Below are 21,643 nucleotides of genomic sequence, written 5' to 3' on the forward strand. Positions count from 1 at the left end.
TGTTCTTGAGGGAGGTATCGAACTTGTAGGCGGGGGCCTCGGTGAAGATTAATCAGATGCTCCAAAGCCAAGGTACTCTAAGGGTGGAGGTGCGGTCGCTCGGTGATGCAGTTAAGGATAAAATCTCCCACCCCCCCGGGGCTGGAGGCCGTGGACCATGTCCTTACCCAGCTCTGCTCTGTGTCACATGGTCGCCCAACTCACCCTTGTGGGGGAGGCTGCATGTTGATGTTCCAAGATACTTTGCCCCACAGTACATTTGGCACTCCCTGCCCGAAGGAAGTTTTGCATGAGTCATTGAACTTGGCCAATGCAAGCTCTTGAGAAGCATCGACAACACAAGGTGATGTACCACATGGTGGCAAGTAGAACCTCGTTGGCCACCACAACCCAGCCCCAAAGGAGAGTCTCTCAATGCTCCAATTTAGACAATTTCGGTCCATGCTGAAAACAAGGGAGGGCTATCTACTGCTTCAGGGATATTGATGCCTCCGAAGCAAACGGTCACTAGAAAGCCAACCACAGAGGCCCACAGGTCTAAGTCTGGAGTATGTGCTGGTCACTAGAAACTGGACCATGGAGGCCAATGGGTCTAAGTCCAGAAAATGTGCTGCATACCATGGTAAGGATGTGGCGTCTGAATCAAACTCAATCTGAATGTGGCCATTGCCGAGGAATTGGCTATTGAAAAGAGTGGCTTGCAGTTGATGTTAATTCTTGCCTCATGCAGGTCTGCTGCAGGCAAATCTGCAAATGAGGGTGGTGGCCTCCATCGAGGATACGCATGAAGATAGAAGCTCCACTTCCCAAAAGGGACAATTAAGTGTGACATGTTGGGAAAGATAAAGTGGTTGACACTCCCAAACATCAACAAATGACGAACACCACTAGCAAATAAGAAACATCTCAGAGAAGTCAGGCAAAAAAGATAATACGTGAGGGAAGGCTGGTGGCATGATGGCCAACACAATTAAACAGATTTCTTGCTGATTTTGTAGTCAAATAAGAAGAGAGATGTTTAACTTGAAACAAAAATTCTGATAGCAAGAAGTTGGACCTTTACAAAAATTGTGTCACAATCTCTCTCTGCTTCGTGAAGCTGTGCCATTCGTCTACTAAGCTCTGCCCTCATGCTTGCCTCTATTTGTTTCCAATTTCTCTCTCTCTGTTTTATCTCCTCTGTATCAAAACAAGAAATGAGTTTAGGATAAAAATGTTTAAGATGCATAGCTCATACCTCCAAAACGATATAAAAACTAGCATTCAGAACATTGAAAACCAAAAGCTATGGTTGAATATGATTTTCAGGAACGAGACCTTGTCTCTTGGATCAATCCAATTTTAAATCCATGAATCCCCAACTTCATCCTTCTTTGAATCAACCCTTATTAAGTGCAAAAGCACAGAAGTCTATTCTCCATGCATTCAACCCACACAAATTACTGCTGACATGTAAATAACATATGTTTTCTTTTGATGCTGAAACCAATCCTTTCTCCTCCTGTTCATTGTTTTCATCCTAGTCTCAATGGCCATTGCTGATGAGAGTCTAAATCTGTCATGCTATTTGCGTGTGTAGTGAAAAATGGTGTGAATGCCATTAATATATACTTATAAAAAATCCAATCTTTTTTTTTGGTCAGAAAAGAGACTTCTATTAAGTAATATGAAACCGTACAAAGGGAGATCTCAACCAATTGGGGGCACTCTGCTGCCATAAAAGCCCCGTAAGATCGGAGGAGAAGAAAACATCATGGTTTCACTCTCATAAATCTGCTGTGTTTTTCTTGCGCAGCTCTAGAAGATCCCTGTATACAGTGGCCAAAAGAGTATAAACGATGTCACTTCATATACTGCAAATACACTGCGTGTCATAAAAATGAATACCCTTGAAGGCCTCTCAGCATTTGGTCTTCCAGATATGCCATGACATGAAACTAGCAATAATCTCGCAGGTGGTGTTAATACTCAGTGGAGGTGGTGTGTATCGTAATTGGGGGATATCCTGAAGCAAATATCTCTGAGCTATGCTCCTATGGACAAGTATAACAGGATCAGCTCCCCTGCCCTCAGAAAGAACCTGTGGGTGTGAGACTGAGTCAACCATGCAATAGCACCCCAAGTAATACAGATAGGATCACTCTTCAATCTGCCCAAGATCTGGGCTATAGATACCCTGATTCTCCGTGCTCCTTTGCATTCCCACAAGCAATGATACACTGTCTCAGATGGAGCTTAGAAGAAGTAGGATCTGTGGCTCCTCCTGTACGAGTGCCAGAGTCTCCTCTGAATAGGGGGTTGTAATGTCATATGCCTCCCAGTGAGGCCTAAGAGTGGGAACTCTCTGGATTTGTCCAAGCATGAGCAACCTGGCATTATGCACAATGTAGCTGAAGAAAGGCATGCTCCTCCTGGGGATAGTCACATCAGTCCACTAACCAGGGTCCCAATGTACATTTCAAATACGGCGTACCACAGGTCCCAAGAAGTGACAGACCAAGCTGTGGCAAGCAACACCTCGTTCACCAGAGCTCTAGACATCAAATTGAGCTTCCTGGAGCTCCAATGAAGAAGCTATCTTGACCTGGCATCTAAGATATTTGGTAGTGTCACCTCTCTCAATCCTTGTGAAGCCGACATCTGTGCCCCAATCAATCCTCTCAAGGTCACTAACCCAAAATCCGACAGACTTATGCCAATTTTTAAAGGCCCCTGCTGCTAGACAACTCTTCCAAGGCAGTGCGACATGAGCAAAGGCATCAGTAGGATGCCTCAAGAAACATCATTGTATCATCAACCAACTCAGAGTCCAAAAGAAGCTCCTCTGTGCGCAATTGCAATCTTAATTCAGATACTCCGGCATTGGTGCAAAGGAAAATGCTCAAAGTTTCTGCAACAATGAGATACAACAAGGGAGCAGTGGGCCAACCTGCCTAACGCAGTGAGAAATCTCGACGTGCTCACCTCAACCTACACAAGCAAGTGATATTCTGTGAAGGGACACCTCTGATCCAATCTTGAGAAAATCACATGTCTGTGAGAGTACCAAGAAGTCCCAATCCACTCTCAAATGTTTTTAAAAAATTAAGTAGCCAGATTGCCAAAGGCTGATTACTTGCCTTGGCCCACTCTACCACCTCCCAAAAGAAGATGATATGATCAAAGAAGATTCTTCCTTGGAGGAATCCATTGTGTGTCAAGAATGACTACCTGTAACAATGGCTACAACTTCATGCTCACTGCTTTGGCAAGAATTTTGTCTGCAGTCCCAAGCAATGTGATAGGCCTCCACAGGGGAATGTTAGTCTTATCACCACCCTTAGGGATTAGGTGGATAAGACCCTCGCTAAGAAAAGGAGGTATAGAGCCAGTGTTCCACATATCCTCTACAGGAGGTATAGAGCCAGTATTCCATAGTGAGCTCATCCATGTTACCCCAAAAATTTATGAAAAACATGGGAGAGAGGCCATCATCCCCAGGACTTTACCACAATCCCATGTCTAAACTCATCTGCTGAAAGAAGGGCATCAACTAATGCACACATATCATCCGAAATCAGCCTAGGCAAGGACTCCCAAACCTTCTACTGTGCCCTATCCTTTTGAGGGGAGTAAGTCTCGCAGATAACAAGCGGCAATAAAAATCAGAGGCAGTTCTCTTGACCATATCAGGCTCTGAGTGGAACACTTCCTATGCGAGTCTTGCAACTGTCTAACGCATTCCCTGTTATGGGAGAGGCCATGAACAGCAAACAAACAGAGCCAAGTGTGATCACCTGTACATCACATCTCTCCATCCGCCATCCAAACTCAATGAAATAGAAGGAAACACCCTCTTTCTCCTCTGGCTTTGGGAATCCAAACACTTGAGGGGGGGCACCTGTCACAAAAAAGAAAACCCAACCACAATTGATGATACACATCTAAAAATGTACCAGTGAGTCAGTGGTTAGGTATAGCTGCATCAATCTGTGCAATCCATCAGTGCCTCCCTCTGAGATGCTCCGTAAATGGCTCTGTCTGATCGTTTTGAACACACTTAAAATTCTTGAAGTCAAGTATTGTCTCGCTATGCATCTCTCCAAACCTGGCCACTGCATATACCCTGCTACACCCAAGGGTCTGTCAAGAATATCTTTGATAAGGCCGTTCCACATAATGGTCTGCTTGTCAATCTCCTATGACGTAAAAATATAAAAAAGTGGAGAGGATGGGGGGCGGTAATCTGCCTCATAGAAAACAAAATGTGGTGTGTGCCTACGCTCTCAGGGACACATCTAAGAATATGGTACATAAAGAAATCCTTCCAGGGCTCGATACTAACCACCACCTTGCAAAGCAGAGCTTTGCACTGGATCTTGAGATCAATGATGTTCAATCCCCCTTCGTGCTTGGGAAAGATAATAGTTTCCCAAGCAACTATGGCCCTTGTATCTAATGTGCCATCAAGCCCTAACCATAAGAAGTTGCGGATCTCCCTCCGAAACAACTGTCTAATGCATCTATGGTCATAACACAAACAAGAAGTGACAACCAAGCTGTGGCAAGCAACACCCAGGGCTCCAGATGCCAGACCAACTTCCTAGAGCTCCAATAAAGGAGATTTTTCTTTATGCTCATGAGGTGTAATGTGTACCCCAACTTGGCATCCAAGATATCTGGCAGTGTGTCCTCTCTCAATCCAAGTGAAGCCAACAAATGTGCCCCAATCAATCCTATCAAGGTGATTGACCCAAAATCCAACAAACTTATGCCAATTTATAAAGGCTCCTACTACTAGACAATACTCTTTCAAGCCAGTGAGTAAGATGCCTCAAGAAACATCGTTGTATCATCAGCCAACTCAGAGTCCAAAAGCTCCTCCTCTATAAGCAATGGCAATCTAATTCCAGATACTCTGGCACTTGAGGGAAGGAAAATGCTCAAAGTTTTTGCAACAATGAGATACCACAGGTGAGCAAAGGGGCAGCCCTTGCCGTACGGAGTGAGAGATCTGGAAGTGCTCACCTTGACCTCAACAAGCAAGCATAGTGATTTGAGCCTCCCGATAAAGGTAAGAGACACCTCTGATCCAATCTTGAGAGAATCCCATGCATAGAAGAGTACCCTCTAAGAAGTACGAATCCACTCTGTCATAGGCTTTCTCAAAATCAAGTAGCAAGATTGCCAAGGGCTGATTACTTGCCTTGGCCCACTCTACCACCTCCCAAATGGAAAAGATGTTATCAAAGATGTTTCTTCCTTGGAGGAATCCTATTTGTGTCATGAATGGCTATCTGTAACATTGGCTGCAATCTCATGCTTACTGCATTGGTAGGAATTTTGTATGCAATCCCAAGAAATGTGATAGGCCTCCACTGGGCAATGTTAGTCTTATCACCATCACCATCCTTAGGGATGAGCTGGATATGACCCTCGGTAAGAAAAGGTGGCATAGAGTTCATGTTCCCCGTATTCATAATGCTATAGAGATCTCATCCCGAATGGCATCACAAAAACTCATGAAAAACTTGGGGGAGAGGCTATCATCCCCAGGACATTTACCATGTGGTAATGCCTGAATCACATGTCTAAACTCATCTGTTGAGAAAGGAGTATCAAGTAATGCACACATGTCATCTGATATCAGCCTGGGTAGGGGCTCCCATACCTTCTGTTGTGCCCTATCCCTTTGAGGGGAGTCAGTCTCTGCAGAAAACAAGCAACCGTAAAATTCAGAGGCCATCCTCTCGACCGTGTTAGGCTCTGAGTGGAGCAGTCCTCCCTATGAGTCTTGCATCTGCCTTACACATTCCTTGTTATGGGAAAGGCCATGGGCAGCAAAGAAATGCATGTTATATCTAGCTCCCATCTGAATCCAGAATGACTCCTGTGCATGATAACGAAACTCTGCACCTTGCTCAAAAGAGTCCTGCAACTCAGCCCTAAAAGTGCATAAAAAATCTGAGATCCACTGGGCATCAAGGTGTTTTTTTAATTCCCTCTGCAAAGCACATAATCTATGATTGATGGCTCTCTCTCTATCCAAGATCTCTTCCCTCATGGCTAGGGCAGGCTGGGAGTGAAGCACTCGCTGTCTGCGAGTCTTGCAGCTGTCTCACGCATTCCCTGTTATGGGAGAGGCTATGGGCAGCAAAGAAATGCCTGTAGCATCTACCCCCCATGTGAATACAAAATGACTCTTGTGCATGATGATGAAACTCTGCACACTGCCCAAAAGAGTCTTGCAACGCAGCTCTAACGATGCATAATGCATCTGAGATCCACTGGGCATCAAGGTGTTTTTGAAGTTCCCTCTGCAAAGCAATAATCTATCTCTCTCTCTCTCTATCCAAGATCTCTTGCCTCCTAGCTAGGGCCACACTGTGATAAAGATCACTAACACTCTCAGGCAACATCAACTCTTTGCCTAGTGTCGGGAGCATCACAAGCTCTCGAAACATCCATCACCTGGCAAGATAAGTTTCCATCCGAGTAAAGAGACTTAGAAATGCGTACTTGAGGAGGAGAGGTTTAGCTCTCCAGATGTCAAGCACAGAACTACAAAACAATGGTCTAACTTTGAGGTGCCTGGAGTGATGAAGATAGTTGCACCTCTATCAAGTGCCCAATCATCGACATAAAAGAGGTCCAAGGAGGCGTAACTGCAACATGCAGCACTATATTGTTTGGAATCTTGCTAATTTGTTTGCAATACTGCACTCATGTGATCCATATGTGTTTGTTTGTGGAAGTATGTCGCGCTTCCTATAGAAATCATCCTCTAGCCATCAACCCTTCCATGTAAGAAAAAGATAAATCTCACCCAGAATGCCCTCTCAAGTGGGTGAATGATGCCTTCATGCCCCCCTTCTTATATGTGGGTTGCTCAACCATGTCGAAGCCACCTAGAGTGATCCAATGCTCTGCCTGAGGTAGAGTCCATGATGGCATTCCAAAAAAGAATTCTTTCTCCTCTAAGGTTAGGAGCATACACATTAAGCACACCAATTTTAAATCCACCCTGCATAAGCATAATCCACTACGCTCTGGCAAGGATAATAATTCCATGACCGATCATATAAGGAATAATTGCAGCTTTCACTAAGGTACATACTACACCTTTAGTTCCATCTGCAGTGGACCAAAGAGTGTGCCCGATGAGCCTTGCTTTGATGTGCAGTGTTCATGAAAGAACTCAATGCTTGCTCCATTTGCAGTGAGTTCAGACAATGATATAGAAGATTTTTTGTAAGACCGAGAGTGTCATAGACCCGAGAAAGAAAAGTTCCTTTAGAGTGAGCGACCCCAACGAGAGGCTCCCCCACCCCCAGTGCATCTGAGCACCTTCCTCCTGCTGCCGGCCATTTCGTTTCCAGCCATCAGCCCTCTCTTGCCCGCCATCTCTCCTGCCTGCCCCCTCTTGCCCGCCTTCTCTCCTGCCCGCCTTGCTCCTGTCCAGCTTTTCACCTGCCCACCAGTGCTCTTGCTTGCCTTCTCCTCCGGCCTTCCGCCTCTGCCTCTGGAGTTATCCTGATTCCCGCCTTCACCTTCCTCTTCCACCCCTCCTCGCCTCTGTTTTTTTTCCCGCTTTTCAGCCCCCGCTTTGTTGCCTACACCAACATACGGAAAACTCCTACTATGTTCAAATCGGCCACCTGTCCCTTGATTGGCATTATGGATTCTGCCCAAGCCAATTGTTCTGCACTCCCAAAGGCTGTGAGAACTATCAATTTTTCACTAGACGATCTTCTCATCCTCCGAAGCGACATTAGCAGTGTAATGAAGACCACTCTCATCGGGAGGGTCTATGGCTCTCACCCTGCCTGCTCTCAAGTTAGAGATTGACTTCTGGCAGCCCTCTCTTCAGAGCTGGCTGTGCACTTTCTTGATGCGCATCTACTTGGACGAGGTTCTTCTAAGTTGGCATCAACTCCCCGAACGCCACATCTTAGGCACTTGCCAGCAGCCATTTTCCCCTTGGCCCGTGGAAATTATTCTTCTTTGAATACCAGCTGGACTTTGATCCTGCGAGAATAAGTGCCTTACTCCAATCTCCCTCAGATTTCCCGCTCTTGCTCAGGTTTTTTGGAAGCTTGTTCCTTCCATAGGAGCTGTATTTGTCAGGTCTTCGAAGTACATATCCTTTCACGGCCACCCTCGACTACTTCCATAGTAGTTTCCGCTACCTTTGATGAAGTACCCCGAGTTTTTGTTCCTGACCCTTCAATCACTGATTGGTTACATCTTATTACAGAGACCAGATGGCTCAAATTTTTGACACACGATGGAGAATTATGGCAGAGCAGATCAGTGTCCTATTTACTACCGGCAGGGTCATATTGCTAGAGATTGTCCTGGATCCAAGGGCCACATTAGGAGGCAGCGTGGACATGTTCATCCGATTTCTCCCCCCCCCCCCTTGCTGCTCCTACACCTCAGCATACTACACAGACATGGGTGATGGTGACCGGTGCAAGGATGGGGGTCTGGGGGCGCATATGCACTCAGTGGAACACCCTAACACCTTTGCATCCTTGGCTACACATGATGATGATTCTGCACAGGATGAGGATGCTTTGTGGTTGGGTTGTCATGGTGATGAGGATGCATTACTGCAGCAAAAATGTAATGATGATGATACATCACATTTTGCATTGCAACCGGATTGTAATGATGATGCTACATTACGCTCCCCTTCTCCCATTCTTGAGAAGGGAAATGATTTCTCCCTGGAATGGGAAGGAAAGGTGGACCTCTCACTGGAGAATTTCCCATCCCTCACTTGTGCCAGACATGTTCCCGCCTTGAAAGCTGGTCGGCCAAGAGATCTAGTTGCAGCTTTCAATCCTTGTCTTCATGAGGATTGTCTCATGGAACATACAAGGACTTGGTGGTGTTTTTTCACGTCATCGCGGAAACAACTTATCAAGAACCAGCTTCACTCTGCAGTCACGGAAGGTTCTATGGACATTTCACTCTTGCAGGCGCATAAACTCGATGATGCTAGCCAATGTGGTAGATCATTTAATGTTTTCGTATGGCCATGTACTTCTTATTTGGGTCTCACAGGTCATATTCAGCAATCTGATCTATCCTTCTATCTTTAAGTTTGTCCATCTGATGCATCGTCATTTAATGAATTGCGAATGACATGTGATGTTAGCCATTGTCAGTTTCTATTTCTTCCTAAATTTAGTACCAAGTTCTTTCCATTATCTCTTTGTAGCAATTCATGTCTTTTTGTAGGCACTTAACTGCTGAAAAGTAACAATTTCTTTCATCCAAAATCATGATTCTACACATCAAGTATTTCTCACACAAAGCTGTCTACTGCCAAAAGGAAGGCAATGTGGCAACCTTGAATTTTTTGAAGCTCCAAGCTTGTGTTAGATTGTACATTATCTACTGTATCCTTTGACTCAACCTGTACAAGTGAAAGTAAAACGAGACCAAGAAGATTCTTCAAAAAACTCTGCGGTCATATTTCTAAAAAACAATGGCATTCAACACATTCTTATAAGACAGGTTTGCCACAGAAACATCGTGTATTACCTTGACTGCCATACAACGATCATAGGCTGCAAGATTAGGGCTCTGTTGTGAGAAGCCCCATCCATCTACTTGAAAGCAGAGCTTTGATGATCGTGCAAGCAATGATGCTGATGGGGAACAGGCTGTGTTCATTCCACTCTGTTCTAGATCCAAGTCCTGGAGATTACCAAAATGTCATCAAAACTCAATAAAGTTCCTCTATCTTCAGAATCTCTCAAATAATGGAGAGAAATATACCAGCTTTGCACTGGGTTCAGACAAAGTGTGTTGTGCATTTGATAAATAACATTGTATATCATGTAAATCTCTCCCTGAACTTGATGCATTTCCACCTGGTGGGGTTTACATTAGTCAAACCATGATACACGTGAGACAATGCTTTCTAAGTTTCCACATACCTTAAGAAAGATTATGATAACTACACGAGAGAAATAAGTCATTACTTTAAAATTATCTCACCTGTTTCTGATCTCTCTTCACTGGCATAACTTCCATTTAGGCTTTTCCCTGCTGTGTACTGTCTTGATGTTCTTGCTACACCCTAAAAAGACACAATTTTGGCCTGTATTTCACACAAACACAAGTTGGCATGTATAAAAGATGTCCCAATTTACCACTAATTACCTCAACATCACTGGAACATCCAGTATCAATAAGTTTGAATGACCAGTTTGGATCATGCTGATTCGTGGTTCTCTCTGAAAAACAAAAGAAGAGTAAATCATTGAATTCTTTAAAGGGTAAGTAGAAAAAATTTAGCATGAAGAGAGATGAATCTGTTCACTTTTTTACCTTGACTCTCAGGCTGAATAAGGTAACCACCCAAATAATCAGCACCCTGGAGAAGTTTAACACTGCTACTAGGGTACCTGCATCACTTCTTCTCTTTCAAATCCATTCACCTTTAGTTCTATGCATTTGTTACTCATCCCAACTTTCTAAAGCATAACTAAACAAACACCACCAGAGATTTGAGAGTTTTATAATTCCATTGGCTGGCTAACACATCGGGCCCCTTGAAGACTTGGAAGCATTAGGTGGTGTTAATTCATCTTGTATTGTTTTCCTTGCCTGCTTACCACCTGGTCCTGATCCTTGTATTCTTCCAGAAGCTAGTGTCCTAGGTAGGAGGACTCTTGAGCTTTGGTCTTTCATTTTTCATGGTATGGCCGAAGGGGGAAGTCTCGAGGATGTTCTTCTTGCACCTCTTGGTCCAAACTGTTGTCTCACACAATCATCAATATAAACTCTGCAATGATTGGCTCAATCATCAGGGTGTCTACGCATACGACACACAAGGCAGCCAGCAACACTCAGCAGGGCACAGCAAACGACACACAAGGTTCTACAAGAAAGCTTGCACTCTTACAACCAAGAGCTATTCTCGGGGACCTCTGCAGCAGGCACTATGACAATGGGAACTAGGAATTCCTGTATCCCGTACTAAAGGTGTAGGAGTGCAGGCCATACGCGAGCACAGAAGACATATGAAACAGGGCTACAAAACCTTACAAACAGAATGGAACTGCTAGATCCACAGTGACCAGCCTGAAAAAAACCCTAATTCGAAACTGTTTGCAGTGGTCTTGAATAAAACATCTTTCACCTCCTGCCTCTCCCACTTCTTTGCCTGCATCAACATGCCGAAAAGTTTTTACTGTGTTCAAGTTGGTCGCCCGCTCTTCCATTGGCATTATGGCTTCTGCCCAACCCAATAATCCTACACCCCCAACAGCCGAGAGAACAATCCTTTTCTCTGAAGACGAGTTCAGGACCTTACAGGCAGATTTTGATACGGAAGTCTCATTGGAAAGATTTTTGGGTCTCATCCTTCCCGCTCTTAGGTTAGAGATTGGATCCTGATGGCACTTCCCATAGACCTTGCCTCACATTTAACAGATGTCCACTTGCTTGGAAGGGAATTCTTCCAAGAAATTTTTTGATTTGGCGGAGACAACCTCAAGGACTCTTGAGAGCAGCCTGTTTCCTCTCGGGCCCAAGAAACTATTATTCTACCAATACCTCTCGAACTTCGACCCAATGTTACATGCATCCCCCACTTGGATGCCACGTGGACATATCTGTACAACATGTGTAGGACCTAGAGTGGAAACTGGTCCCTTGTGAGCCCCATTCCGGGATGAGTCAGCCAGGGTTCCACTCCTAGCGTCCAAGGTCAGGTTTACAAGTCCCGTTACATGGCCTTGGTCAGGTGTGCAAGTTCCGCACATGAAGCAGTGCCAGTCCATGCTGTGAGTCACCCTCTAGAACGATGATGACAGGTGTTCCGGGTGTTTGGTTTGTAGCCAGATACCAGGCATATGTGTAGTTGCATGTAGAAGAAAGGGGCAGCCCTTTGGAATACCCTAGAAAAGGGTTGTAACCCTTGCCTATCAAGGGAGTATCCTTGTGGGCCACCTTAGGGGCCAAGAGGCCCATGGCCAATGCCCAACAGCCAAGACTATGGCTTGGCGTGCTGTCGGCCAGGCCTAGAGGGGCCCAGACAGCAAGACGGCCAGCCCTTGTGGCTTGGCCAACCAGTCGGCCAGCCATGGGCAGCCAAACTGGTAGGCGACCAGCCTCAAAGGGCAGGCTGGACAGCATTGCTAGAGGCGGCCAACTTGTATATGAAAAGATGCCTATTGAAGGCTGGGAAAATCAGGTCGTTGGAGGCAAACCAACATGCCGACTACCTTTTTGTACCCACCGACCAGCATAAAAGGCACTATAAAAGAATAGGCTAGGATCTCATTTGGGCATCTTACAATTCAAAGGGCTGAAGCATGCCAAGGGCCAGTATGGACAAAGGGGACTCCAAAGGTGAAGGTTGAAGGTCAAGCATGAGATCAGAAAATCTACAGATTTGCGTTATCTTCTCATCATTCTAATAAAGCAATACACCATCTGTGGTGGGGGGCCTACAAAAAGTATTTGGGATGTCTAACTCTCTCTCCTCCCACACAATCCGCCTGCCACTTCCCTGCCCCCAACCCTCACCATCGCTGTCGATTCCCCTCCCTGCTTCACCATAGAGCCATCCCTCTCTTCGCCTCTGCCTCTTCTCGATTTCCGCCTCTACCCCTCCTCCTACACAGTCCGCTTGCCACTTCGCTGCCCCCAGCCCTCCCACATGATATTGTATCCCCTCACTATACTCCACTCACCTCCATAGCGTAGCCCCCCCTCACTATATTCACACCCTATAAGGGTTTCTGTTTACCTTCCAGTTCCAGTTTCATTTTCTAGGTGCCAGAAGTATCATCTTTATTTTTCTTTTCCATTTTCTGGTTTTTTATCCAGACATTGTATTAGATCCACCATGATGTAACTTTTTGGTCTCATAGGTCATTATGGCCTTTTGAAGACATTAATATAACATTTCATTTCTCTCTCTCTCTAGGGTTTCGCGCGCTGTTTTAGGGTTCTTCAAGTCATCATGTCTGCATTTTTAAGCTTCATGTCTGCATTTTTAGGGTTTTACGGTTGGGGTTTACCGAGATGCAGTATCTGATGGCTTGTTTTGCTTTAGACCCGCATAGCCCTCTGGACGAGATCACGAGAGGATTGGCAAGTGTACTACATGCATCCGCCTCATATGCGTTTCCCTGCACTATGATCCCTTCCACACCCCCCCCCCCTACAGCACTGATGATGAGTGTCGTGAGACACGAGTACAGCTACAGTGTGAGATTGCCATTGGGACTCACACGCATAGACAAGCTAGGATGATCTTTCGGCGCCTTGTGCGGAGGAAGAAACAAGCCTACCTGACTAAGCTAGAGGAGGAGATTTACTCTTCCTAGGGAAGGACAGCAAGAGGGCATGGAAGATGTTTCAGGAGAGAGAGCCTAGTACTCCGATTACTGCACCTGAGGCATGGCATACTTATGCTAGAGAGCTATATGATGCACCAGGACAGCCCCCCACCCCCCCTCCACTGGGAGCTAGACCGGCTAGCAGCACCGTTTTTACTATGCGGATGGTGCTAGATGCGATAGACAGGTTTTAGAATGGAAAGGCATAGGATCATGTTGGGCTAGTTGGAGAGCACTTCTCATATGCACGCGACACTTTGGCTCCGCTCATCATCGTACATGTGTTTAATCGTGCCATTTGTGAGGGTTTCCTGGCAAACTGGACAGAGCATATCATTGTACCACTCTTTAAGAGTGGGGACCCCATGGCACTAGGCAATTACAGGACGATCATGATTGGTCATTACTTGGCCAAACTATATGGCTCTATATTGGAGTCGGAGTTGAGCCGTTGGGCAGAGGCATGGTCATCGAGCACATGGACAAGCCGGCTTCAGGAGAGGATTTCCTACCTTGGATCACATACTAACACTTCGGGCACTTATTGAAGAGGGTAGGGCACAGAAGAGAAGGATATACTGCTGTTTTGTGGACTTCTGCAAAGCCTTCAATACCGTACCACGTGCTAGGCTTATGCACAGATTGCATGACATTGAGGTACCTGAGGATATGCAGTGGGGGATATATGCTTTGTATGAGTTTGTGACAGGCAGAGTCCGAGCTCCACGCGGACTATCTGATATGGTGACCAGCACGATAGGGGTGAAGCAGGGATGCCCACTATCGCCCACCCTCTTTGGACTCTACATTGATGTGGTCTCCAATTATGTAGACAGATTGGGAGGCCCAGGGGCATGCATGGCAGGGGTAATGATACCCATCTTGTTATATGCTGATGATATTGTTCTAATCTCAGACTCTCCGGAGGGATTACAGAGACACTTGGATGCATTACAAGCTTTCTGTGCGGATAGAGATTTGACAGTAAACCTTGGGAAAACCAAGGTTATGGTGTTTAACACCACACAGGCATGGGTGACGAGATCAGAGCCTCAGTTCACTTTCCGAGGGGAGCGGATTGAGTACGTCAGGTCATATGTCTACTTGGGAGTTACTTTCACAGGACCGCGTTTCTCCTTGAAGGAGGCAGCAGCAACTAGATTAGCTTGAGGGCATGCAGCCTTGGGCGCACTTGAGAGGCAGTGTGCACACATACAGTTTCAGGAGCCGCGCACCAAATTGTGGCTATTTGATACGCTTGTCACACCGACCCTCCTGTATGGAGCTCCAATTTGGGGGCCCAGCATACATCATAGATCTCAGAGGGACGGATGAGGGATGGAGGCAAATGGAGAGATCACTGATTATGATGATTGCCCGCATGATTCGGAGCAAATCATCAGTACCACGAGATTGTTCGGGCTAAGCTGGGTGCCGCACCAGTAGTGACCGAGGCCCTATTCTAGGCAGTTACCTTTTTATAGCGGCTATGGGAGCTCCCTCAGCAGAGGTACTCCCGATTGGCATTGACCTCATCGATACAGTTGGCAGAGGATGGAGATACTCATTGCTGATACGCTCAGATGAGATCATGGTTTGACCTACATGGTTTGCGGATAGAGGCACTACCACCCTTTCAGTACAGTCTGGATTGTCCATTTTTGGATCTCACCCGCTCAGAGCAAAATCGTGTGATCAGGATGGATATCATCAGAGTGGACACAAAGAGGACATGGACTAGTCCCCTTGAGCCCTTAGGCACGAAAATGGCTCATTACAAGAGCCATTTTCTACACCTCTCACCAGATGATTTTATCAACCGCCCAGCGTACATGGATGTACACCTATCACATGGGATACATTGTGTCATTGGACAGATCCGGACCTCATCACACCAGTTGTGGATTGAGACAGGGCGATATGTGCATCAGATCTTGGATGACCGCATTTGTCAACTATGCTACCAGGAGGCAGAGACAGAGGAGCACTACATTTGCTGATGTACAGTCTATTAAGAGATCCGAGGGAGATATCACTGCCTCTTCCGAGAGCGTTTTGGGCCGTTACGCAGGGTCATGGAGTTTGAGGATCAGAGATGCCTAGGATTTTTCCTACTTGAGCTCAGGAGACACAGAGAGACCCTCTTGGCAGACAGGAGACCGAGCCATGATGTACCTAGATGGAGGACCCTGACAGATTTCTTCGTCACCAGCACCGGCACCGGCACCAGTGACCCAGCCCACACACCTCCTGATACCTCTTCCATTGGGCCATCAGGGCACCGACCACGCTCCCAGGGAGTCACCACGGATAGAGCAGTCATCTTATGTCGTGCTCGTCGGCCACGCCCACTAGGATCCCGACCACGGCATCCTCACCATTGCCAGATGAGAGCCATTATTGCTTGGCATCGGAGGCACCTACCTCGCTTCTACAACCTCTCCATTCTAGACAGCCCCATGGCAGAGATATTTGATCTAAGGAGAGGGCAACACTTCAACTGATCAGCATACATGGATCTACCTGATATACATTTTTCAATATTTTCCAGTATTTTCTACTCAGTATCATCTCGAAGTCTTACAATTCTGTTCTTATAACTGTAAGACAATCAATTTATTGTACTTTTTAGTCTCATTTAGTTGTTCTCTTTGATGAGACACCAACTTCATATGTACTCTTAGTCTTGGTCTCACAGGCAATGCATTATGGCCTCTTAGAGATGTTAATATATCATTTCATTTCATTTCATTTCTGCTCAGGAGACTGCATTTTTAGGGTTTCGTCTAGTGTTTTCAAGGTTTCCTTAGGTCCTCATGGGTGTGTTTTAGTGGGCTCCGGCCCTACATACTTGCGAAGGAGACTCACATGAAAAGCATGTGTATGTGCCAGTGACTAGGTAATGCCAATCTGAAAGGTGCTTCATTGGCCATGCTTTGTCACCTTAATAATGTCACTGGAGTTGCAAGTTCCCACTTGTAACTGACCACAAGAGCTTAAACTGGATATTTACCTAGCCCAATCTCGACATGAGGCATGGATTGAAATCTTGCAAGAATTTTATTTTGACATCAAATTACATCCTAGGAAGGATAATGCTGTACTAAACACCCTCAACCGCTACAAGTCCTTTCTAAGTGCAATCTCTATGTCAAATAGCCCTATCCTAGAGAAGGTAAAACATGCCTCACTTCATGACTCTAATTACCAAAAGCTGGTGAAATTAGTTCAGAGAGGGAGAACCCATAGTAAAGGACAAGGCCTTGATCAAGGATAACACTCAGGGGGTTCACCTAACTTCTCGATCACTCGAAAAGGCCCATAGTACCTGGTTGCAAGCTTAGGATATGCACCCTCTTTGCCAGGCCTCTTTGCAAGTCTTGCTTTCTCAAATTTCAGCAATACTCAATCATTCTCTTTAACATCCAATTGCCTTCTATGCTTGTTGGCAGCCTTTTTATGCTTGTGTTGTGACCTTGCAATGGTTGTCCGCACCTGAGCAAAAGTAATATCCAAGTCTCTTACATACTCATCCGTTGCAAATATCTCATCCTTTGTGCGAAGGATTGGTAGCAGAACCACCTTACCATTAACAATCTCAAATGGGGCCTTTCCCGTAGATGCATGCACCATGTTCTTGTATGCAAATTCCACAAGCGGTAAGTACTTCTCCCAAGAAGACTTCTGATCCGCCACATAACATTTCAAGAGATCCAACACGGCTGAATTTGCAACCTCACAATGGACTTCGACATTCCATGATGTTTGAACACTTGTGCAAGATATATTTTAACCATATGCTCAGCTTTGATGGTCTTTTTGACTCGCAAGAAATGAGCTTGCTTGCTAAATGTGTCCACAATTGTCCAAATTGCATCATGACCCTGTTGGGTCCGTGGCAAGTCCGTAATGAAATCCATTGTAATACTTTCCCATGGCTGCGTGGGAATAGGCAACGGCTGAAGCAAACCTCGTGCCTTTTGCCTATCAAATTTCACCTTTTGACAGGTGATACATGCACGTACATATGTCTCTATGTCCTTCCGCATACCTAGCCAAAAGAAATACCGCTCAATCATTTGCGTAGTAGGCATTATGCCTCTATGACCAGCATATGGAGGAGCATGGCACTCATCCAAAACCTTTTGCCTCATGTTAGACCCAACACATAGGCAATTATCTTTCATGAGATAACCCTCTTTGACCACATATGAGGAATGTGCATGACCAACCATCAAATCAGCCCAAATAGTGGCAAAATCAACATCCGTATGATACAAATCACGCATGGCAGACAAGTCTCCGTGAGAGGCAACCGAGATAGCTGCTACATACGGCTTTCATGACAATGCATCTGCCACTACATTCTTCTTTCCTGAGGTGTGCAAGATTTGAAAATGAAACATAGAGAGGAAATTAGCCATCCTCATATGCTTCTCTGACAACTTAGTTTGGGTAAGAAAATACCTCAAACTCTGGTGATCTGTCTTCACAGTGAAATCAGTCCCAAGAAGGTAATGTTTCCAGATAGTAAGTGCATGAATTACAGCCAAGAGCTCTTTCTCATAAATGCCAAGAGATAACTCTGCATCATGCAATCTATGGCTCTCATAAGCCACGGCTTGTCCCTCTTGATTAAGGACAGCTCCTATGCAATTTCCAGATGCATCACATTCCACACTAAAAGGCTTTTACAAGTCCGAAATGATCAACACTGGACCATAAGTAGTTGCATCTTTCAATTTGAGGAATGCATCCCTCTCTACATTAGTCCATTTGAATGTGGCCTTTTTCTTTGTCAAATCATGCAAAGGAGAAGCAATCCATGCAAAGTGCCTAATGAACCTGCGGTAGTAAGAGCATAATCCAAGAAAACTACGGATTTCATGCACCGAACTCAATTCGGGCCAATTCCGAATTGCATCAATTTTTGCAGGATCCATCCGAACTCCATCTTTGGACACAATATGCCCAAGATAATGTATCTCTGACAAGAAGAACTCACTCTTCTTTGCATTTATGAAGAGTTTATGCTTACGAAGTTCTTCAAAAACAATGACCAAAGAAGACTAGGATGTCATCAAAGAAGACACCTGTAAATTTTCTGTACCCACGGAATATGCGATCCATCATTCTATTGAATGTAGCCGGGGCATTCGTAAGACCAAAAGGCATAACAAGATACTCATAATGCCTAAATGTTGTCCTGAAAGAAGTTTTGTTGTGTACATCCTCAGGCACTATACGCACTTGATGATACCCACTCTTGAGATCAATTCGGCTAAAGCATGCCGATCCATCCAACTTGTTAAGGATATTGTCTATGCGTGGAATCGAAAGCCGATTTTTGATGGTAAGCTTATTCAAAGCTCTATAATTAACACATACGAAAGGATACATCATTATTTTGAACCAAGAGGACGAGTGAACAATATGGGGAAGAGCTTGGCTGAACCAAACCCTTCTCAAGAAGCTCATTCACCTGCTTCATGATCTCCTCTTTTTGGGATGCACTTACACGATAGGCTGGCCTATTAGGTGGTGAGCTACCCGGCACAAGATCAATGTGATGATCTTCCAGTCGTACGGGTGGTAACTCATTTGGTAACTCATCAACAAAACAATCATTGTGCTCTTGTAAAATTTTCAGCCTATCATTACTAAGAGTGTTATCATGTACATTATTTTTCTCAACATGATCTCGTACAAAAATCAAGTACGCAAAAACACTCTTTTTCATTACTTTCTTAATTTGTACATGAGATACAAGGGAAATGGTACCATCCTCTTCACCAGCATCAATTACATGCTCTCGACCTTTATGCATGAAGGTGATCCTGTTGGTCTTGTAAGCCTTGCACGGATCAATACGTGTATACCAAGGCTTTCCAAGCAATACATCACAGCCATTCAAAGGCGCCACAAGAAAATCCTCATAATCCACATAGCCTTGAATGAGTATGCGCAACTTGCCAAAAATAGACATGACCTGCACTTCTCTACCAACAAAGGCACCCCTGCTTCAATTTGAGGACCCATGTCCTCCACTTCAATACCCAAAGTAGCTGCCATCTGTGTGGATATGAAATTCTCAGATGCACAATCATCAAACATGAACAAAGCAGGCTGATCCTTGAGCTGTCCCCAAGCTTTACATACAACCCTGTCTTTGCTATCATGTGAAGTGTTGCCCTGCACATCCGGAACCATATGCACATTAGGCTTTGATGCATTTGCATTATCACGCTTCTTCTTGTTTGGGCATGCCTTTGCAATATGCCCGGTGCTACCACAAGTAAAGCATTTCCCCTCACTCATATATTGCTTTTTCTGCTCCGGAGTGAGACCATAGTCTCTCAATTTGAAGGGACACTTCTTGGTAGTGTTATTTTCAACCTTTGGACCATTTTTATCTTGGTTTTGGTCCTTTTTCATCATGGTTTGCCACATGCTAGCCAAACTCTATGGATTGGTACTAGACCATGAGTTGAGCAAATGGGTAGACACCTCAACATCGAGCACCCGGACAGGCGGGGTTGTTGCTTTGTGGATTTTTGCAAGGCCTTTGACACAATACCACGAGGGAGGCTGATGCAGAGGCTACAAGACATGGGATGCCAGTGATACTCATGAAGTGATCTCTATAGTATAGCATCTTCGGTGGAAGAGGCTCTGTAGGTGATATCCATGTCTCTCGTGTATAGAGCTGCCATAGGTCCTATCGCAATACTCTGTTCCTCTCACTATGAGAGAGACGGATATGTGGTGCATCCCTGTCATATTGGAATGGTGGTAGATGATCCATGTCTAGGCCATGCTGTGAGAACCAATGCGTGACCTGTGCATACCATGATGCTCTGTCTCCTGCCTCAGCCAGCTGTCTAGATGCCTCAAAAGCTCTCGAAGGCCACCTTCGATGAGGTCCCAATGGCGAAGAAAGAAAGAAGCAAGAAGCCCATCCACCCCCGGGCATTTGCCTCTGGGTAATGCCTTCAACACCTCCACCAGCTCCTCTGAAGTGAAAGGGGTCAATAAGAAAGACCGAAGAGAGGGGGGAACCACCTCTCTCGTATGTCTCCAGACTCTCTCGCGCGCATCCATCACCTGGGGGGATAATGGGGCACCAGTGAGAAGAGACCGGAAGATATCTGTGGCGATGGCTCTCACCTGCGGGGGATCGGAAACAATAACTCCATCCTGGCCACGTAGCCTGCGAATACCGTCTCTCCTCCTGTGAGGGCCGGCTATCTCAAAGAAGTCTCCAGTAACTCTGTCACCCGCCTGAGTCCAGAATGAGGCCCTGGCATGGTATCTATACTCCACCCTCCTCTCCTCAATGGACCGAATCTCCGTGCAAGCAGCTGCGATCTGACTCTCAATCGATGGGCTGTGCGGGGAACTCTCCTGAAGACACTCTAAAGAGGCTAGGCCCCTCCTCAGATTACTCTAATCTCCTCTGGGCTGCCTTCTGTAAGAAAATAGTGACCTCCCCAAGGCCCTCATCCAAAGTGCAAGCTGCATATCCTGAGGAAAAGTCTAGATCCGCCCATATCTGCTCAATCCAGCTACAAATCTCGGGGTCCTGAATGAGGCTATTTGGGATTACGGCAGAAGCTGCTCACTGACAGAGAGACACACTCCTCCCTGTGTCCCTGAAGGGCCGAAGGATGGAGACCACAAAGTATGACTCCTGCCTGGTAGAATCTTCCCGCAACGGCGGGTACGCCCCTCAATAAGATGGTACTCCTGAAGGAAAGGAATGTCGATAGATCCCCCCACCACAGGTCAATGCAGCTCTCCACTAACGACGCCTCGTCTCTGAAAGCACTGAGGCCCCCCTAAGCCCTGAATGTTCCATGAGATAATCCTCATATCAATCTCTATGTGAGGCGGAACTACCAAAACTGCCCTCCACTCGAAGAGTCTTGAGCGCGGGCTTAAACGGGTAATAGTCACAATCTGTCCTAGTGTGGAGTTGCGCCAAGTGGGCGTGGATCCTACCCTCCATGTACTGCCACTCTGCCCGAGCACGAGAGTATGCATACTCCGTACTCCATCGATCACAATGGAGGTATCTGTAAGAAGGGGGGAGAGGTACTGCAAGAGAGGTATGCATGAACACAAAAAGCAACACTTCCAGGCTAGAGGTCACCATCTCCCCTCCTTGGTCTCGGTGTGCCGATCCACCAAGCTCCATCCTGGCCAAAGGCCATAGATGAGTAAGAACGTAGTCTAATATCGAAGACAAACTCTCGCTAGATGACCCATCTGTCCACAAATAAAGCATTGGCCTG

The 21,643-nt window shown here is 45.8% G+C and overlaps 1 protein-coding gene across 16 annotated transcripts in view; it reads right to left on the reverse strand.

Moving 5' to 3' along the window:
* Positions 1–21,643, reverse strand: part of LOC147630229 (uncharacterized) — a 215,250-nt gene that overhangs the window by 17,200 nt on the left and 176,407 nt on the right. For all 16 annotated transcript variants that reach the window (XM_086811883.1, XM_086811880.1, XM_086811878.1 and 13 more), the window contains 7 exons: positions 10,327–10,403; positions 10,159–10,232; positions 9,994–10,075; positions 9,772–9,866; positions 9,535–9,690; positions 9,340–9,406; positions 1,058–1,179 (listed from right to left, as the gene is read on the reverse strand). In XM_086811883.1, coding sequence (XP_086668009.1) covers positions 1,058–1,179; positions 9,340–9,406; positions 9,535–9,690; positions 9,772–9,866; positions 9,994–10,075; positions 10,159–10,232; positions 10,327–10,403 — 673 coding nt within the window. The remainder of the gene's footprint in view (positions 1–1,057; positions 1,180–9,339; positions 9,407–9,534; positions 9,691–9,771; positions 9,867–9,993; positions 10,076–10,158; positions 10,233–10,326; positions 10,404–21,643) is intronic.

The sequence above is a fragment of the Cibotium barometz genome, chromosome 17 (genome assembly GCF_041138505.1).
Source record: "Cibotium barometz isolate CiBa-2024 chromosome 17, ASM4113850v1, whole genome shotgun sequence".
In the NCBI taxonomy this organism is placed as follows: Eukaryota; Viridiplantae; Streptophyta; class Polypodiopsida; order Cyatheales; family Cibotiaceae; genus Cibotium; species Cibotium barometz.